This window comes from Petaurus breviceps, unplaced genomic scaffold (assembly GCF_028583685.1).
Source record: "Petaurus breviceps papuanus isolate PSGF00001 unplaced genomic scaffold, PetGlider_PUasm1.0 90750, whole genome shotgun sequence".
Taxonomy (NCBI): domain Eukaryota; kingdom Metazoa; phylum Chordata; class Mammalia; order Diprotodontia; family Petauridae; genus Petaurus; species Petaurus breviceps.
In genome coordinates this window covers 11,073,355-11,092,825 of record NW_027187335.1, presented here as the reverse complement: position 1 = coordinate 11,092,825, position 19,471 = coordinate 11,073,355, and the positions used below count along the sequence as shown (strand labels likewise).

General features: G+C 41.9%; 1 protein-coding gene and 1 pseudogene across 1 annotated transcript in view; both read right to left on the bottom strand.

Moving 5' to 3' along the window:
• Positions 1-2,765: 2,765 nt before the first annotated feature.
• MEOX1 (mesenchyme homeobox 1) overlaps positions 2,766-19,471 on the bottom strand; it is a 32,763-nt gene continuing 16,057 nt past the window's right edge. Inside the window, exons 2-3 of the mRNA XM_069067558.1 lie at positions 5,869-6,041; positions 2,766-5,208 (exon numbers count right to left, since the gene is read on the bottom strand). Coding sequence (XP_068923659.1) covers positions 5,086-5,208; positions 5,869-6,041 — 296 coding nt within the window. The 3' untranslated portion in view covers positions 2,766-5,085. The remainder of the gene's footprint in view (positions 5,209-5,868; positions 6,042-19,471) is intronic.
• On the bottom strand, positions 17,299-18,841 carry LOC138145907 (elongation factor 1-gamma-like; annotated as a pseudogene).

The window sequence follows — 19,471 nt, the reverse complement described above, 5'->3', positions numbered from 1 at the left end:
GGTCTCAAGGTTGCAGGTTTAACTAGACTATCCCATATGATTGCCTTAATCCCTCCTCTGCCACTTCCTGGACACATGTCATTCTATCTCTCACCTCCTGTATCTCTGCTTTTGAACAAGATGCTTGGAACATGTTTCCTCCTTATTCTTGCCTTTTAGAATTCCTAGTTTTCTTTAAAACTTAGCTCAAGGGGCGGCCAGGTGGCTCAGCAAGTAAGAGCACCGGCTCCAGTGTCGGGATGACCTGGGGATCAAATGTGGGCTCCGATACTTAGCACCACACCTAGAAATAACTGGCCGTGTAGCCTTGAGCAAATTACTTAACACCGATTGCTTGAAAAAAAAAAACTTAGCTCAAATATCATCCTTACATGAGACATTTCCTGTTCTCTCTCAGTCCCCAGTTATTAATGCCTCCTCTTCCAAATTACCTTATATTAATTATATATAAATATAAGTATGTTTATTTTGTTGTAATAAATCTATTTATATTTATTACATGTGTACATATTAAATACACAATACATAGCATATATAAAAGAATACATACTTATTATATTCCCTGATAGAATGTAAACTTGAGGACAAGTTACTGTTTCATTTTTGTCTTTTTCTCTCCTGTGCTTATGCCAGTACCTGATACATAGTGTTTAATAAATGCTTGTGGATTGATGAGATGTGTTTCTTCCTGGCTAAATGTATTCTGCTTGTGACCTTGATCCTATTTGGATGTCCTTTGTTAGATTATTCTACTAATCATCTCATTTCCTCTTGTCTTCAGTTCTCTCATTGTTGAAATCTCATTCTCTTATTGTTCCTCCTTGGTCTATAGAATTCCCAGATCTTCTTGTAATAAAAAAAAAAACCTCTCCTAAATTTTAATACTCCTAAGGTTATTTTCCTATTTGTTTCTCTTTTCTACTGTCAGACTATTGGGGGTAGATCACACTTACTCATCCTGTCCACATACCACCTTTTCACTCATAAACCTCTTGCTATGATTGAGGCATTTTTTTTTTTTTACACAAAAGGAATTTATTTTGCTTGACTATACATATTTGTAATAAGGTATGTTTTTCTTGCTTTCTCAGGGAGAGAGGGTAAGGGAGAGAGAGGAGAGGTAAAGAATGTGGGCCTGAAAAACAAAATTGAATTTAAATAAATTAACCCCCTTAATGTTGATAACATTCAAGGGAAATAGTTCCATAAAAGAACCAATGGGAAGAAGGCAGGAAGAGGGGTCCCCAACTCTAGCCCGCCCCTTTCCCTGCCCAGTGATTTCCTTTCAAGGATCAGGTCCTTTTTTCACTGCTGGTAACCTAATGACCTTGTCACTCAATTCAATATTCTTTCTCCCCAATTATCCTCATCTACTTCTCTGTACCTTTTGACACTGTGGACCACTCCTTGATTTTTTTTTTTTTTGCTTTAAGTAATATTTTATTTTTTCTCCACAATCACACATTAAGAAAAATTTTAGCATTCATTTTTACAAGATTTTGAGTTCCAAATTTTTCTCCCTCCCTCCTCTCCCCTCTTCTTAAAATGGTAGGCAGTTTGATATATTTTATACATATCCCATGATGTAAAACACTCCTTGATTCTTAATGGTCTATCCACCTTTGGCTTCTATCTGTACTCATGCCTTTCCTTCCTTTCTCATTTACCTTTCTTTCCTTCATCCCTTTTTTAGTCTAGTGTAAGTCTTAGTGTAAGCATCCACCAAATTCAGCCTTCGGTCTTTAAGAAAAAAATTCCTAAAAGCTATCCAAAATTAGAATGAGCTATCTTGGAAGATGGTGGGTTTTCTTTCCTTGGAGGTCTTCAAGCAAAGACTGGATAACCTCTTGCCAAGGATGTTGTGAAGGAAATTTTTGTCCATGTATAGATTGGATTAGAGGATCTCTGAGGTCCTTTCCAACTTCGAGGTTCGATGATTAATTTCTTTTATTTCTATACCTCACCTTTTTTGGCTAGGTATCTAGATGGCACAGTGGATACAATGCTATCCCTGGAATCAGAAAGACTTGAATTCAAATCCTGTACTTTATCATCAAGAGCAAATCTCTCAATCATTTTGTTCCTTACCTGTAAAATGGGGATGCTTGTTATCACCTACTTCCCAAGGCTGTTATGAAGATAAAATAAAATGATTTATTATAAAGCAACTTCCAATCCTTAAAGTGGTATAAATGCCAGTTATTATTATATCATCAGCTCCCGTGGCTTCAATCATCATCTCTAAGCAGAGGACTTCCTTAGTTATTATCTCCAGTCACAATCTCTCCTATGCCTCCAGTCCCACATCTTCAAATGCCCAGCTGGACATCCCCACCTGTATGTCTCAACAGTACCTCAACCTTAACCTCAATGTGCCTAAAAATGAACTCATTATTTTCCCCTCTAAATCATCCTTTCCTTCTAACTCCCTTATTTTTGTTGATGGAATTTAGGGAGAAGTCAAGGCTCTGGTGTACTTAAGGCAAGAATTGTTAAACAATCCTCCTACAACAGACATGAATGGTTATTACTAAAATTACACTGCAAGTCCATGGGAAAATATCTTGTTTTGCCAAGATTTCCTTTACACTGCTGGAGGGGGATGGGAAATATTTCCATCTGGATAAGGTTTTTCTCCCTCCAATTTGCAAAGATTGGCTATTTGGTGGGATTTCCTTAGTTTCATTCAGGCAAAAATCAGGATTGTTACCAGAAATGAAAGAGAAGTGTATACAAAATCAGGGGGAAAGGAGGGGAAACGCTCAAGTATTTAAAAAAAAAATTTATTGATTTTTTCTTTAGGATTTTTGTTATAAAGTATAATGATCTTGAAGAGTTAGATTGATAAGAAATATACAGTTGTGCTTTACAAAAAATTACAGATGCTAAAACCAGTCATCTTGGTTGATGATCAATTTCCACGGTTTTTGTGACCGTTTAAAACCACATATGAAAGATCAAAGACAATTCCTGGCTGCCTTATCCTCTGCAGTGGGTTGACTCAGGGGAACTGAGAACTAAACCGAGTGGGGTCTCCTTTGGGGGGTGGAGGGAGGTGTTCTCTTTCCCAGGAAGATCTGTTACCATCTACCAGGGCATCAAGATTTCAGTCATTTAGTCATTTTCAGTTGTGTCTGACTCTTTGTGATTCCATTTAGGGTTTTTCTTGGAAGATACCGGGAGTGGTTTGCCATTTCTTACTTCAGTTCATTTTACAGAGGAGGCAAGCAGGGTTAAATGACTTCCCCAGGGTCACACATCTAGTACGTGTCTGAGGTCAGATTTGAACTCGGGAAGATGAGTCTTCCTGACTCCAGGCCCAGCATTCTATCCACTTTGCCATCTAGCAACAGGACTAGATGGTCTTTAAATCAATGACCCCCTCGGTATATCCCTGCCCATCAGTATTATTGTGCCACCACTGAGAAGGAGGTACAAATTATGAGAACTATACCCCTACTATAGACAATATATAGGAACGCAGTGCCTAGCACAGTGCGTTGTACACAGTAGGTACTAAATAAAAGTTTGTTGTATTGAATTGAAGAGAGCAGAAATGGATCTGTGAGCACAAAAGGGGAGCATTTCATTTGGAATATTTAGTGTTGGAGCTCTGTCATGACATGGAATACTGACATTAGGCAATTTCCCTTTTTCATAGGCCATCCAACCCTACTATTGACTCTCCTTATATTAGGATCCTCATTTACAATACTTTAATCCCAACTCCCAGGTCATTGGCATTTCCAGATATTTGTCATAAATTAAGGCTAAATCTCCACATCATAAATCTCTACTTCACCTACTCCAATTCTCTGATTTTATAAACGAAGAAACCAAGAATCATGGAGAGAAGTGAAATGACTTGGTACAAATGATAAGTGTTAGAGGTGTGATTTGAACCTTGATCTCCGTCACCAACACCAGTATGTTTGTTGTTGTTTCCATTGTAGCACACAGCTTTGGGCTCAGTGTTGCACTGAATGGGGTATGGAGGAGACCTGGTACCACATGCCATCAGCTTGGCATTAACTTTATAAAGACATATAGGGATCTCTCCCCTTTCTTTTTTCTTCTTCAACAGAATTAGTTGGCAATTAAACTAGAGATAAATAGGCCTTGTACCAAGTCTCATGGGACCCAACTCTAGGATTCCTAAAGAGACATTTTGCCATTCTCCTAATATGCTGCCTCAACCCTCCCAACCATCCCAGGGCCAAGGCTTTGACTATAGGGTGATATTCCAGCAAGTGTATCCATAGATCACTTAGCTACTGGCCAGAAACTTGTAAAGTAAATTTCATCAGATCACCGGGAAAAGCAAGAGTCATGGTGAAGTAGGCTCCTGGATCGTTCTGACCAGGTTAAGGCATTAGAACTTCTCCCCATGGTATACTCTCTTAGGTTTGTTTTCTGGAGGATTTCAAAGTGTCAAAAAAGGAAGGGGGGGGAATCCAAAGTCTTGGACTCAAAGGGCAGTCTGGTTGGGGTAAGGACTGGGAAATAGGGGTCTTTTTCCTGTATTCTCATTCTGGAAGGTTGTCAATAGGTCCATCATATGTGCCACTGGATGGAGAGAACATTTCTCATATGAAGTTAGGAACACAAGCCTGAGCATTGGCTCCATGATGGGGCTGGAAAAGGGAATAGGAGAGACTGGGGACTGGGTTAAAGTGTCAATCAGTGAACCAGGAAACCCACTAGAAAGGCCACCTTAGCTGAAGAGTGGAAGCCTTTTCAGTTTGGCTTCCATTTTTTTGGAGTATCCATTTTTTGCAGCTGCTTCCTGACAAAGGCACCCGATGGCTTTGTGGTTGGGTAGGGATGGGAGGTGGGAGAGACATTGTTTTTTTTTTTTAAAGTAGACAGGGTCAGTGAGTTAGATCAAACAGAACATTTTTTCTCTGGAACTTCAAGGTTCCAGAGGAGCTGAGTTATTTGTCTTCCTTCCAAGAGGCATAGAGAGAAGAGTTTGGGGGATGTCCTTCGGGATGTCAGGGGTGTAGTCTACAGAAGGCGACAGGTAGGAAGAAGAGTTGTTTGGGATCACAGCTCCCAGTCCCACTTCTCTCCTCCTGGAGTGTCTCACTCTGAACTTAGGGAGGCTGCAGAGTCCACATCTTCAGGATCTTGCTCCTGGGGGGAAACAGGCTGCCCCCCTTTCACCCGCTTCCATTTCATCCTTCTATTTTGAAACCACACTTTGACCTGGGGAGGAGAAAGGATGAAAACAAGTTTAGTGACTCTTGGAGTTCATGTGACTTCTCCCCTATGTCAACACTTAATCTAGTCCTAAGGGATAGAATACCTGGTTACCCTAACATGCCCAGAGAGCAGAGATGGAAAGGAGCATATCAATATTTTCACATGGTTCACTTTCTTCCCTACCAACTACCCCAGAGAAGGTACTACATTCATTAAGCAGACAAAGAAGCGCTCTGGAAAAAGAAGATAATGAAACTGTGTATGGGGAGGGGAAGGGGGGATGTGGAGGAAGAAAAGAGAAAAAGTCAGTGGCATTGAGAAGAAAGAGGAGAGAAAGAAGGGGAGAGAGGGAAAAGAAGAATGGAATGAAGGGGAGGAGAAAGAAGGGGAAAGAAAAATGAAAGGAAAGGGAAAGTCGGGAAGGGAAAGAAAGGGAAAGGCAATTGGAAAGAAGGGGAAAGAGGAGGAAAATGGAGGAAGAGAGAGGAGGAGGGTAGAGGGAAGAATTAAAGAAGGGATGAGGAGAGGAGGAAAATGGAAATAAGGGGAGAGAAGAGGAGAGTGGCAGGAAGGAGAGAGGAAGGATAAGGAGAGTAAAAAGAAGAGGAGAGGAAGAAGAAAACAAAGAATAGGGAAAAGTAAAGTCCAAAGAAGTTCTCACACCTGGCGCTCAGTGAGATCCAGGTTCACAGCAATCTCGTATCTCCTGAGTCTTGTCAGGTAGTTGTGATGGGCAAATTCTGCCTCCAGTTCCCTCAGCTGTTCCTTGGTAAAGGCTGTCCGCTCCTTTCGAGCTTTGCTGCTGGTTTCTGGCTTCCCTCTGCAGTCCTGGTTTTCTGGGGGTAGAGGAGGAGAGAAAGTACAGAGGTTGTAGAGAAATTATTATTCTTGGGAGGAAGACACTAATTGAAGAACCTATAAAAGCTAGCCAGCTCCTCCAGAAGCCATTATGTCTTTCTTCTGAATCTAGGCAGGACTATTTCTTTCCTTTCCCATTTTAAAAGACCTTCTGGGGAAAAGATACTACCTTTGCTTGACCTCCCTCACCTCTCCGATGTCTCACATTCAGGTAAATTAGGCAGTTCTTTTTGCTATCTAATCTAAATCTTCTTAATCCCCCTAATTATTTATTCTGTACTTATATAACATATAAATGCATATGCATGTATGTGAATATGTGGCTATAAATACACATATGTAACACACATACACACATTATATACATACCCATGAGATATATATATGTGTGTAACAGCATAATTCAATTCAATTTAATTCTACTTCTGATACTAATCGTATGACCTCAGGCAAGTCATTTAGCCTTTCTGGGCCTCATTTTCCTTATCTGTCATCAAAGGTCCCTTCCAGCGCTAGATCTATGATCCCATGATCTTTATTCAACAAGTATTCATTAAACATCTTCTATGTTCATTGTGCCCAGTCATGAGACTCAAAGACAACCAAGAGAGTCTCTGATCTCAAGGAGCTAACATTCTATTGTAAGGATCACTAGAGACTCACAAACTGGTCAGCTTTTTTAGTGTGTCTGATTGGGGGAAATGAGGGGAGAAGAGGAAATCTGACTTCTTTTAGCTTTTGAAAGATGAACGAGCATGCTGATAAGGAAAGCTGAACTGGGTTATTCAGTCAATGTCAATCAGTCAGTCAACTTGTTTTTCAGCCATGTCTGACTCTTCATGACTCTTCTTGGTAAAGGTGCCGGAGTGGTTTGCCACTTCCTTCTCCAGTTCATTTCAAAGACGAGTAAACCAAGGCAAACAGGGTTAAGTGACTTGCCCAGGGTCATATAGTTAATAAGTGTCTGAAGATAGATTTGAACCCAGGAAGATGTCTTAATGACATCAGACCTAGCACTTTATTCACCGTGCCACCTAGCTGCCCCAGTTAGTCAACTAGTATTTATTAAATGCCCAGAAATAAGTGCTAGGACTAAGAAGTGATAAGTGCTAGGAATAAGAAGAAAGGGGACAAATCCCCACTGTCAAGGAGCTCACAGTCTATTGGAGGAGACAACATGCAAACCACTATGTACAAATAAAATATATACAGGATAAATCTCAGAGGGAGAGCCCTAAGATTAAAGATTGGGAAAATCATCTTGTATAAGTTGGGACTTTAGGTGAGATTTCAAGGAAGCAAGGGAAGCTAGAAGGCAGAGATGAGGAGGGAGTGCATTCCAGGCAGAGGAATCAGACAGGGAAAATGCCCAGAGTAGCAGCCAAGATGGAGGAAAAAAGGCAATGACTCTCCTGAGCTCTCTAAATACTCTAAATACCCCACACTCCTCTAAATACCTTTAAATAATGCCAGCACACCAGCAAATGGCCCCAGAAAACCAGAAGCAGGCCTTTGGAGCCACCGAATAAGCAGTGGCAGCAGCTGCTTCTGGAGCTCTCACTTCATCGATGGTAAGGGGGGTCAAACAACTGGTCAGAAGGAGATCAGAGGGGTCTCTTTGCTAGCACTGAGGCAGGACTCTGTTACTTTGCCCATACTCCTATATGGTTCACAGTTCTGGATGGCAGTCCCAGGGTGAGGAGGAGTACTAACATGGCAGAGCTTGTAGCCGAAGTGAAGCAAGGACCCTCATCACAGCTCCAGGGCAGAAAAGAGTGCTTGTGGTCACTCACAGACCACAGCACAGGCCAGGAGAGTAGTAAACGCACCTCTCCTTATATCATACCACCTTGGAAGAAATGAAAACTTACAGATCCCTAGGGGTATCTCTGAAAAGAGCTGCACAAAACCCTGAAGCTTGGGACAGTGTGCCCTCCACCCTGGAAGCAGACTCCTACTTTAAAAAGGAGTTAAAAGTCAGGAAATAGGCTAGGAGAATGAGTAGACAACAGAAAAATTTCTGACCATAGGAAGTTATTTTGGTGACAAGGAAGATCGAAACACACACAGAAAAAGATAACAAAGTCAAAACTCCAACATCCGAAACCTCCAAGAAAAATATGAATCAGTCTCAGGCTACGGAAGAATTCAAAAAGGATTCTGAAAATCAAGTAAGAGAAGTAGAAAAAAGGGAAGAGAAATGAGCATGATTCAAGAAAATCATCAAAAAAAAGAGTCAACAGTTTGGTAAAGGAGACACAAAAAATACTGAATAAAATATTGCCTCAAAAACCAAAATAGGCCAAAAGGTAAAAAAGGTACAAAAAGTCAATGAGGAGAAGAATGCCCTGAAAAGCAGAATTGACAAAATGGGAAAAGAGGAACAAAAATTTGCTGAAGAAAAGAACTTCTTAAAAAGTAGAATTGGTCAAATGGAAAAGGAGATGCAAAAGCTCAGCAAAAAAAAATTCCTTAAAAATTAGAATTGAGCAAATAGAAGCTAATGACTTTATGAGAAATCAAGAAATAATGAAACAAAACCAAAAGAATGAAAAAAAATAGAAGATGACATGAAATGTCTTGTTGGAAAAACAACTGACCTGGAAAACAGATCCAGGAGAGATGATTTTAAAATTATTGGATTACATGAAAGCCATGATTAAAAAGTGCCTAGGCACCATCTTTCAAGAGATTATCAAGGAAAATTGTCCTGATATTCTAGAACCAGAAAGTAAAATAGAAAGGGAAGAATCCACTAATCACCTCCTGAAAGAGATCCCAAAATGAAAACTCCCAGGAATATTATAGCCAAATTCCAGAGCTTCCAGGTCAAGGAGAGAATATTGCAAGCAGCCAGAAAGAAACAATCCAAATCTTGTAGAGCCACAGTCAGGATAATATGAGATTTAGAGACTTCTACATTAAAGGATCAGAGAGCTTGGGCTTGGAATATGATATTCCAGAGGACAAAGGAGTTAGTTTAGAGATATGAACAGTTTTCAGATGAAGTAATGAAAGTTTTCTATAGCCATATGAAAAGTGCTCTCAATCCCTGTTGATTGGAGGAATGCAAATTTAAACAATTCCGAGGTATTACCTTTTACCTATTGTAGTGGCTAATAATGAGGGTGATGTGGGGAAAATGAGACATTGATGTACTGTTGGTGGAGTTGCGAACTGATTCAATTATTATAATTATTTATATATATTCAATTATTATAATGTTAGAGCAATTTGGAACTATGCCCAAAGGGCTATAAAACCATGTATACCTTTTGACCTAGTAGTGCCACTACTAGGTTTTTTTTTTTTCCAAAATGAGATAAAAAAACAAAGGGGAAAGGGACCTATATGTATGGAAATATTGATAGCAGCTCTTTTCTAGTGACAGGGAGTTGGAAATTGAGAGGATGCCCATCAATTGGGGAATGGCTGAGCAAACTGTGCTATGTGATTGTGATGGAATACTATTGTGCTATAAGAAATGATGAGCTGGATGCTCTCAGAAAAACCTAGAAAGACTTACATGAACTGATGCAAAGTGAAATGTACTGTGTATAAAGCAGGAGCAATATTGTAAGCTCTGAATGACTTAGTTATTCTCAATGAACCAAGCCAACCCTGAAGGATTTGGGATGAAAAATGCTATCCATCCCCAGACAAAGAATTGATAGTGTCTGAATACTTATGGAAGCATACTTTTTTACTTTCTTTATTTTTCTTGAGTTTTTTTTTCTATGTTTTATTTCACACTATGACTATTGTGTTTTGCATGACTACACATGTATAACCTATATCAAATTTCTTGCCCTCTCAATGAGGGGGATTTTAAAACTTAACGTTTTAAAAACAAATGTTAAAAATGTGTGTGTGTGTGTGTGTGTGTGTGTGTGTGTGTGTGTAGTTGAAGGAAAATAACATGCTAAATAAATTTAAAAATAAAAGAAAATGCCCAGAGTAGGAATGCAGAGTATTGTGTGCAAAGTAAATTAAGAAAGCCAGTGTCATTGGATTGAAGCATGTAGAGATGAGTAAGGTTTAAGAAAACTGAAAAGGTAGAAAGGGGCCAGGTTCTAAGGGATTTGAACACCAAGAGAGGAGTTTATATTTGATCCTGGAGTGTAGAGAGAACTATTGGGTAAATAGTGGGTGATATGGTAAGACTCGCCTGTAAGATCAGTTTGATGGCTCAGTGGAGAATGGATTGGAGTGGGGATAACCTAGAGGCAGGCAGACCCAGCAGCAGGTTATTGCCATCGTTCAGGTGTGAGGTAATGAGGGCCTGCTTTAGGGTGGTGGGAGCATCAGAAGAGAGAAGGGGACATATGCAAGAGATGTTATAAAGGTAGAGAAAGAGGGAGTGAAGATGATTCCTAGGTTGTGAGTCCAGGTAACTGGAAGGATGGTGGTTCCCTTAACAGTAATAGGAAAGTTTGGAAGAAGGGAAGGTTTTGGTGGAAAGATAATGAGTTCAGTCATTCATTCATTTAATAATTTACACATGTATATGGTACTTTTGGGGTTACAAAGTTATTTCCTTACAGTATCCCTGGGTCTCAGATTCCTCTGGCTTGAAGTTCAGAGGGATTAATTGACCCACCTAGCGTCATGCACCAGAGCTAAGACCCAAACCCGGGTTTCCTTATTCCTCTGCCAGTATTTTTCTAGACAGAGCTCCTGATCTCAAGGAATTTACAATCTAGTTGGGCCTAGGACACAAGAAAAACTAATTGATAACAGGAGGCAGGACATGCTGAGTGAGTGGTACAGACAGTGACTGCTATAATTAGGGATTCAGGGAAAGGAAGTGTTGGACTGGATAGGTCTAGGAAGGCTTCAAGGAGGAGAAAGATTTTGAATCAGGTCTTGAAGGACAAGCAAGGTTTAGATGGCTGCTTTGTAGATTTTTGAACTGCAAGGGACCATAAAGGTAATCGATTTTAATATCCTCATTTTATAGATAGAAAAGAAAGAAAATGACTTGTCACATAGGACTTGAGTACCAGAATTGCGATTTGAAGGTTCTCTCACTCCAAGTCTAGACCTCTAGACATATGCCAGACAATTCCTAGTTCTTATCTGCAAAACTTTATGTCAGAGGTCATGCATCATGGCATAAGAGGTGTAGTATAGGGTAGTGGGAAAGTATGCTGAACTGGCTGTAGGCCATTTGTTGACAGTAGGTCTCTGTTTTCTGATCCATAACATCTAGATGGGGACCCTCATATATAGAGAGACTATTTCACAAAGATGCTGAGAGAAAAGTGCTTCATAATAATAAACGATATTTATATATTGACTTATGGTTTAAAAGTTCTTTATATGCATTATCCCATTTTATCAAAAGGGATACTTTACAACATTTTGAGCCCTATATACATGTTATCTATATTTATTATTATTATTCACATACAACAACTGTGAGGATTCCCATTTTACCAGTTAGAAAACTGAGGTCAAGAGAGGTGATGATGCACTCGTGTCATACAGCTAGGATTTGACTATGAGTTTTTCTAACTCCAAATCCAACATTCTACTCCCTATAGCGTGCTGTACAAGGCTCAAAGGGCCATAGGCATGTAAACATTTTTATTGTTGTTAGATCTTACCTGTGATCTCACTGGTGTCTGGAAATTCCCAGTGAGGAACTTCCTCTGTTTATACAGATTTGGCACCTGTTAATTTCTAGTCTTAGAGAGCTGCCTGGGGGCAATGATGAATTGACCTGCTCAGAGGGCCAATATGTCTCAAAGGGACTTTACCCCAGTTCATCTTTCCAACCATTACCTCACACCATCATCATTTTAATTTTTATTACTATTATTAGTCCAGTGGAGTGAGTTGATCAGGACACTCTGGATCAAGTAATCTACTTATTTCCTCCCTTCCTGGCCCAGCCAATTAAATCATAGAAAGTAAAGGACCAGTAACAAGGACAAGGTTTTAAAATCTTAAAGGAAGTCTTAAAGAAAGGAATCTGCTACTCAAGTTCAACAGAATTAGAAGGAAGCTTTGTTACTCCCCTTACCCCTTCCAAAAAGTGTGAAAAAAGTTTTCAGCCAAGCTTGAGGAGCCAGTCATTAACACTGATTCTAAGGTAGCTTTGAGGAGTGTGACCTCCAACAGCACAGAAAAGAACCAGCTGTCAAAGTTAAGATCCAGCTCTTGAGAGGGAATCATTCCTTCCTTAGGAGAGAGACACTATATGGAGAGACAGCAAGTAGAGAGTTGAGGAATATGACATTGGGAAGTAGAAAACAGAGCTAGCTATGAGTTTAACGGGGAAATAATCTGGAATTTTTGGAAACAGATTCAAAGAAGAGAATGCCTTGGGAACTCAGCTGAGTGACTGCCTAGAAGAAATGCTATGCCCAGTGGGAAGCATTGTAAAGAGAAAAGAAATAATATTAGGACTTTGTAGTGTCAGAGGTGTGGGTCACTTGGCTGCATGTATTCCCTATGTGTGTATCTCTCAACCTGTACATTCTTGTGTATGTGTACACCCTTTTTGGTGATCTTGAATGTAGTTGTAGAAGAATACGTGCTCGATCTATGGCAAAGGACTATATTGTAGCTATTGTTCTTTATGTCTTATTGCAGTGAATGACTTTGCTTTGAACTAATCTTGTCTAATTGCTGTCTACTAAAGGGAAGCACACTGATGGGGGCTTGTGAACTATAGACTGCAGACACACAGAGTAGTTTGAACCTGGGAATAGCCCCCTGGGAAATGCCAAGTTGGGGAGGTAGCTCAGAGTGGGTAGCACACTATTTTAAATTTATGATCTTATGACCACCTCTCAGGATTACTTCTACTATTACCATTATCACCACTGCAGCTGCCATTACTATTCTTACTATGGGAAATATACTTAGCAAACAATTGAGATTCTCAAGTATTTCTGTGCTGGGCTTTCCTATTTCTACCAGACTTCATTCCTTATCCTCCAGAGCTGGGGAGCACATGAGGAGAAGGGGAGGGGAGCAGTTGGCTCCTTCCCTCTGCAGAAAGGCCAAGGAAAGGCTCATGCTAAAACAATTTGTGAGCAGACAGTGTTGGGTTTCCCCATCCTTCCTTTGCACAAACCACTTTGCTCTTGTTAATCCCTTCTCCCCTCACTCCCCCATCAAGTGATTTCTATGATGTGGCCTCAGGTTTTACATCATTAAGATGAATTGGCTGCAGAGCCTCTGAGGAGGTCTGGATTCTCCCCCTTGAGTCATCTAGACAAAGTGCAGAGAAAGCCACAAACACCCCAAATCAACAAGGATTTGGACTTAGGAGCCCTGGGCCAGGTGGGAGGCACTGAGGGTGGAGGAGGGAGGGGGTTACTGTGGGGTGTCCTGCTTCTTTTCCAGGGAATTTTGCTGTCCTGGGATATATCAGCCCACTTGTAGTTCCTAGCACATTGTAAGAGGTTATTAAAAGCTTGTTCATTAATTTATTCAAGGGCTTGTTAGGGATCAAGCCAGCCATTGTCTGTGGATGTTTATATTTATTTTAAAAAATTTGTGATACTAAGTAAGCATTCATTGTTATGCTCAATACTGTTTCAGGAACTGAGGGGGACATAAGAGCAGTGATGTGAATGTTTAACAACTGGCTCTCCACAAACATGAGACACACTTTCAAATGTAATCTGCATTATTCACACTTTCTCTATCACTTTCTTAAGTCTAGAGACAATCAACAAAACAATCAAGCCTTGATTTGTATCTGTCTGCTGATCTCAGAGGTGTAAATACTCTGAAAGATTTACAGCCTTTTGCAAACCTATTTATTCTGCCTGCTCTAACACATCCTTACATAGGAGTACAAAACATGGTCCTGGTCCCTAAGAAATTTACAATACATTTGGAGATTCATGATTAACATATAGTTAATTATACATATATTCATATAATAATATTAATATATTCATATAGTATAATTAATCATGATTAACATCAGTGGATACTCAAATATTCATTTAGAACTCAACTCTCTGGTATAGAATGTGTGTGGAATAGAAAAGTTTAGGGGTAGGGTGGGGGGCAGAGTGGTTAAAGAATTTAGGGAAGAACCCATAAAGAAAGAAGAGTTTAGGCTAAGACTCACAAGATGGGTGGAATTTGAGTGGATGGAGGAAGTGGGAAGGGAGTATTCCAGGTATGGAGAACAGCAGGGTACCAAATACACAAATGACCATGTGATGGTGGGGTTTTTTGGGGGGTAGGAAATGAGGATAGGGAAGGGAAGGCAGTGAGGAGATGAGCCTGACCTCATAGTCTGCAAAGATACTCAACGATAATGATATTTGAGCAGGTAGGTGGCTCAGTGGAGAGAGTTCCAGACCTAGAGGCAAGAAGACTCATCTTCCTTAGTTCAAATCTGCCCTTAGACACTTACTAGCTGTGTTTGACCCTGAGCAAGTCATTTAACCCTGTTGGACTCAGTTTCCTGACCTGTAAAACTGAGCTGGAGAAGGAAATGGCAAATCACTTCAGTATCTTTGCCAAGAGAAACCCAAATGGGGTGAGGAAGGGTGCAAATGAAACAAATGAACAAAAACAATGATATTAGGAAATTACCAGAGAAAGTGGGTATGACTCTTGATGCAATGTTTTCCAAAACTGTTAGACTCTAACCATAATAACAGCTTTATAGCACTTTCCCTCTTTTAAAAATTCAATTTTGTTTTACTTCTGTTCGATACTTTCTCTCTTAACTCCATGAAGTGGGCAGTAAAATATCATAGCCTTTTTACAGATGATATATACATTAAATTCTAGGCCTGCTCATCATTGAGCCCCCCTTTACCCCAGGGATAGAGGTGGAGAGAGGAGTAGAGGTCACTCTTTTGGCAGGGAAAACTACTGGCCCACCTGCGGGAAAGCAGAGGGGTCAGACCTTTCAAGAAACAGAAATGTGGGGAAAGTGAGGAGGGAGGGGGAAGTGAGGTGAGGGTAAAGGGCTAGGGTCACAGGGCCAGAAATGTCTGAGTCCCAGAGGATTCCTGGCCCTGTCTTTCCGTCAGGCATCATTAACCATGGAAGAAATTACTCCAACCTGCCTACCCCTAAGTCTGCTTGGAAGAAGCAACAGCTTCGGAGGTTTGCTTATCAGCCCAAGTAATGAGTTCCTTTATATTCCATTGACAGGTCAAGCCTGAACCAGGCTCTAGATCACAGCTCAGACAGGGTATGGAAAAAGGTAGGGAATGGGGGTGGGAGGAGGAGGGTTGGAAAGACATATGGTGGGATCAGCTGCCATATCCTATACTTGGTTATGGACTCTGTCCTCTGGCCAAGTCTCTCAGTTTTTCCTCCCAAACTCTTAGGTGCTAACCTCTATAATTCAACTAGAGAGAACTCTTTATGAAGGATAGACCCTAGGGAAAGGGTGGGAGAGGGATAGAGACAGAAAGGGAGAGAGGATCATGAGAAGCAGCAGAAAAGAGAGAGCAGTTGAAAAGGTCTTGGCTAACTTAAGGCTAGACTTGGGTCCTGAATGTGGGATAGGGTCACCATTGTGAACTTGGACCTCCTAACATCACATAAACTGGGAGGTCCTGAGTCTCCTGGAAAGCAATGGAAAACCCAGAAGATGTGATTTTCTACCTTAACCCTTCCACTTACCAGCTGTGTGTCTTGGGGAAAAATGCAGTTTCTTTCAGCCCCAGTTTCCCCATCTTTTGAATAGGTATAATGGTACCTGCCCTTCTGAGCTCTTTCCTATTTATAAAATGGATATAATGATACAAGATAACATATGTAACTATAGGAGAGGCACCTTGGCATAGTGGATAGACAGCTGGCCTTGGAGCAGGAAAACCTGAGTTCAAGTTCTGCCTTCAATGCACATTGGCCACATGGTCCTGGGCAAATCACTTAATCTCTCAGTGATCTCAACAACTATTCAACACTAAGTTTCAGAGTTGTTGACCTACGCCAGTAGAAGGAGTTTCTCCATCTGGGAGTACCCCAATGAAAACACAGGTCTAATCTCTAATCTCCTATGGAAAGAAACATAAAGCACAAACCACACTCATACAGGGTGTCCCAAAAGTGTTGGTGCAGTTTTAAACTCTTCAAGCTTGGACTAAGATTTGAGGACCCCCTGTATACCCAGACACAACTATCCCAGAGTATAGTGAAAGCCACACTGACCATATATATGTCTTAGACTTGAGACATGGGAAAACAAGGACTTAATCAAGCCATCTCCTTTATTCCTCCCTAGCCCACCTCCCTTCCCTGGGGCAAGGAGAGAGGATGGTCAAGGGAGGGCCACAAGGACAGGAAGAACTTGGCTCTTACCCAGACTTTGTTTTCCTGCCCAGGATAGGACACAGGGCTGGCCACCCACAAACCAGGCCAAAACCAGCCTCCCTGGGCCCACTTATCACTCTCCATCCTTGGGTTTTTATTGTTTGACTTGAGAGCTGTGATGTCATGGTTGGAATGATTCATGTGCCTCCCTCAACCAGATGTGGGGCCCTGCCTAGTCCATTTCTTATATTATATTTCTTATATAGTCCATTTCTTATATTATATATTGCCTTATAACACAATCTTAGAGGCACCAAATGTTAGCTCAACCTAAGCCTATTCAGGTATCTCTACAGCCTCCTTGACTTCTATTGTCTCTGAATACCCCAAGTAAGAGGGAACTCACTTCCAAGGAAGCTCATTCCATTTTTGGACCACTGAAATCATTATGAGAGTTTTCTTAAGTCTTCCCTCCTTACTCTCTCTCCAAGCCCCCTACTCAAATCAGGACTGTGTTGGGTTGTTCTGGGATAGGCCATGGAATCTCTCTTTATCTAAGGCTTGGAGAGACATGCAGATGCCTCTTGCCAAGATCTCTTCCCCAAATCATTTGTCCTCAGGCAAGGTGAGGACCAGGACTGGGGCTGGGACTGGTCATGTTTGTAGCATCTCTTTGAGATCCTTTCCCCTACACACGTTGCTGTGTGTAGCTGAATCAGGAATTTCTAACCTCCCCCTCCAATTTGGTCATAGACCATTGATTTAGAGATGGAAAATCCTTCTTGTCCAATATCCTTATTTTACAGATAGAGAGACTGAAGCCCAGAGAGGCTAAGTGATTTCCCCAAGGGCACACAGGTAGTAAGCCAAGATTTGAACCCAGGCCTCTGATGCCAGTTTTGGCTCTCTGATGCCTTCCTATCTGGGTTCTTTGTGGTTTTTTTAAATGTAAATTATATATATATATGTATATATATATATATATTTTTTTTTTTTTCCTGTGTTCAGTTTCATTTAATGACTGGCACCTCCCTGCAGAGGAGGAAGCAGGTAGCTAGGTGGTAGCACGGGAGGGTGTTCACTTGAAGATCTTGCCCTGATTGAAGGGTTTGCCCATGTGCTGGAAGGCCCCCTCCCAGGAGAAGTACTCTCAGACCATGGTCTGGGCCTCCTCACTGCCAGGATCCAGCTTACGCCACGTGTAGGACTCGTAGTCTACCTGCCAGTCTGGACTCAGCGGGAAGGTGAGTTCCTGGCCCTGGAAAACCCAGACTCCAGAAATGGCGCTGCTATTATTGGTGCCAAAAAGGATGACACTGGCAAAAGCATTATTCCTCAGCTTGTCCAGGTGCTGGAACATTCCAGTGATGAGGTTGCAGCTCATGAAGGTCTGGCTGAACTCCCGGGGAAAGCGGTACTCGGTGTACCACAGGGATCAGCCATCACGGTCAAAGTGCTCCCAGAAGTACGGCAGGGCCATCGTCAGCGTGTCTTCATTGGAGTACTTTTGCTTAAACTCATCCAACACAAACGTGCTCTTGGGCAGGTGGGCAAAGGGATCCTTGGCCTTGGGCTCCACAGCCAGGGCCTGGTCACACTCATCCATCTCCTCCTCAGGGCTGGGGGCTGCAGCTGCCTTCTCTTCCTTCTGCTCTGCCTGGGCCTTGGGTTTCTCTTCTCACTGTCCCTTCTCTTTTCTTGGGACCTCCTTCTTGGGCTAACTCTAAGCAAACTTTTTAGCACCAAACTGCGCCATCTTCTCACAGAGCTTCACCTCTCCCAGCACTGCCCGGAACTGGGGCTGGTGGATGCAGGTGAGGAACCAGCGGTTGGTGTTGGGAAAGGCCTGCTGGAACAATGGCTCCAGGACCTGCTTATAGAGCCACAAGAGGGTGCACACAACTGTGATGTCAGCCAGAGTCATGCGCTCCCCCACCAGGAAGGTCTGAGTCTTCAGGTGGGCATCAAGCAGCCCCAGAACCTGCCTCACCTCCTCTTTTGCGTTCTCTGTAGCCTGTTTGTTGTGGTACATGTTGCCGAGAGTAGGGAACACCCAGATACTGGCTGGAGGAACGATGTCACTGTCAGCAAAGCTCACCCACTGGATCACCTGGGCAGCAGCCTCCGGGGTTGAGCCTCGAAGGTCATCATTGCTCACATAGTGTGCAATGGCCTTTCTTTCAAACACACAGAGCCCATCATCACCCTCAAACGCTGGAACCTTGCCCGCAGGAAATTTTCAGAGGAATTCGGGAGTGCGGTTGGTCCTGACCAAAGTGGAAATGGGGAGGTGCGGATAGTATGCAGATCTGGGCCCCACTGTACTGTGCAGCAGTGAGGGCCTTGAAGGCCAACCGGTTTTCAGGGTATGTGTACAGGGTCCCGGCCACCATGGTGATTCCGCAGAGAAAGGGGGGGGGTGTATATTATTTTCTTATATTATATGCAGAAAGGATGTAACATGTAGGGCAGCAGGGTGTGGTAAAGAGGAAAGAGCACAGACCTGGAGTCAAAAGGCCTAGATTCAAATTCCAACTCTGATATTTACTATCTGTGGAACCTTATGCATTTGATGATCCACGGGTGGAGAACTGGAGGCCTTGAGACCCTCTAGGTCCTCAAGTGCAGCACTTTGACTGAATCCAAACTTCACAGAACAAATCCCCCGAATAAAAAGATTTGTTCTGTAAAACTTAGATTTAGTCAAAAGGCTGCACCCAAGGACCTAGAAGGTCACATGGCCTTGGGGTCACAATTTCCTTACTCCTGAATCCCTTCCCCTCTTCATCTTCAGATGTAAAATGATGGAACTGGATTAGACATCTTTGAAGGTCTCTTTCAGCTTTAAATCTTAGGCTCCTAATGCAGTAGGCAGGTCCTGGAGTCCCTCACCTTTCCCTCTTCCCTAGGTTCTCTCCTCCCTTTCCACCAGATCCCATCATCTGACCCAAGTGGGGAGAGGTACCGTGACTTCCTGTTCTTCTCTATTTCTTTCCCTACTGTAAATACAGATGGAGAGTAAAGAGAGCAGGGAAGCTACTAGTCCAGGAAGAGATATTTATTGTTAGCATGGTTAGTCAGTGAGGGGGAATCCCAGGCATTACACAGACATTCCATGTGACCTTGAGCTTCATTGGAAAATTCTCTTATAGATGCT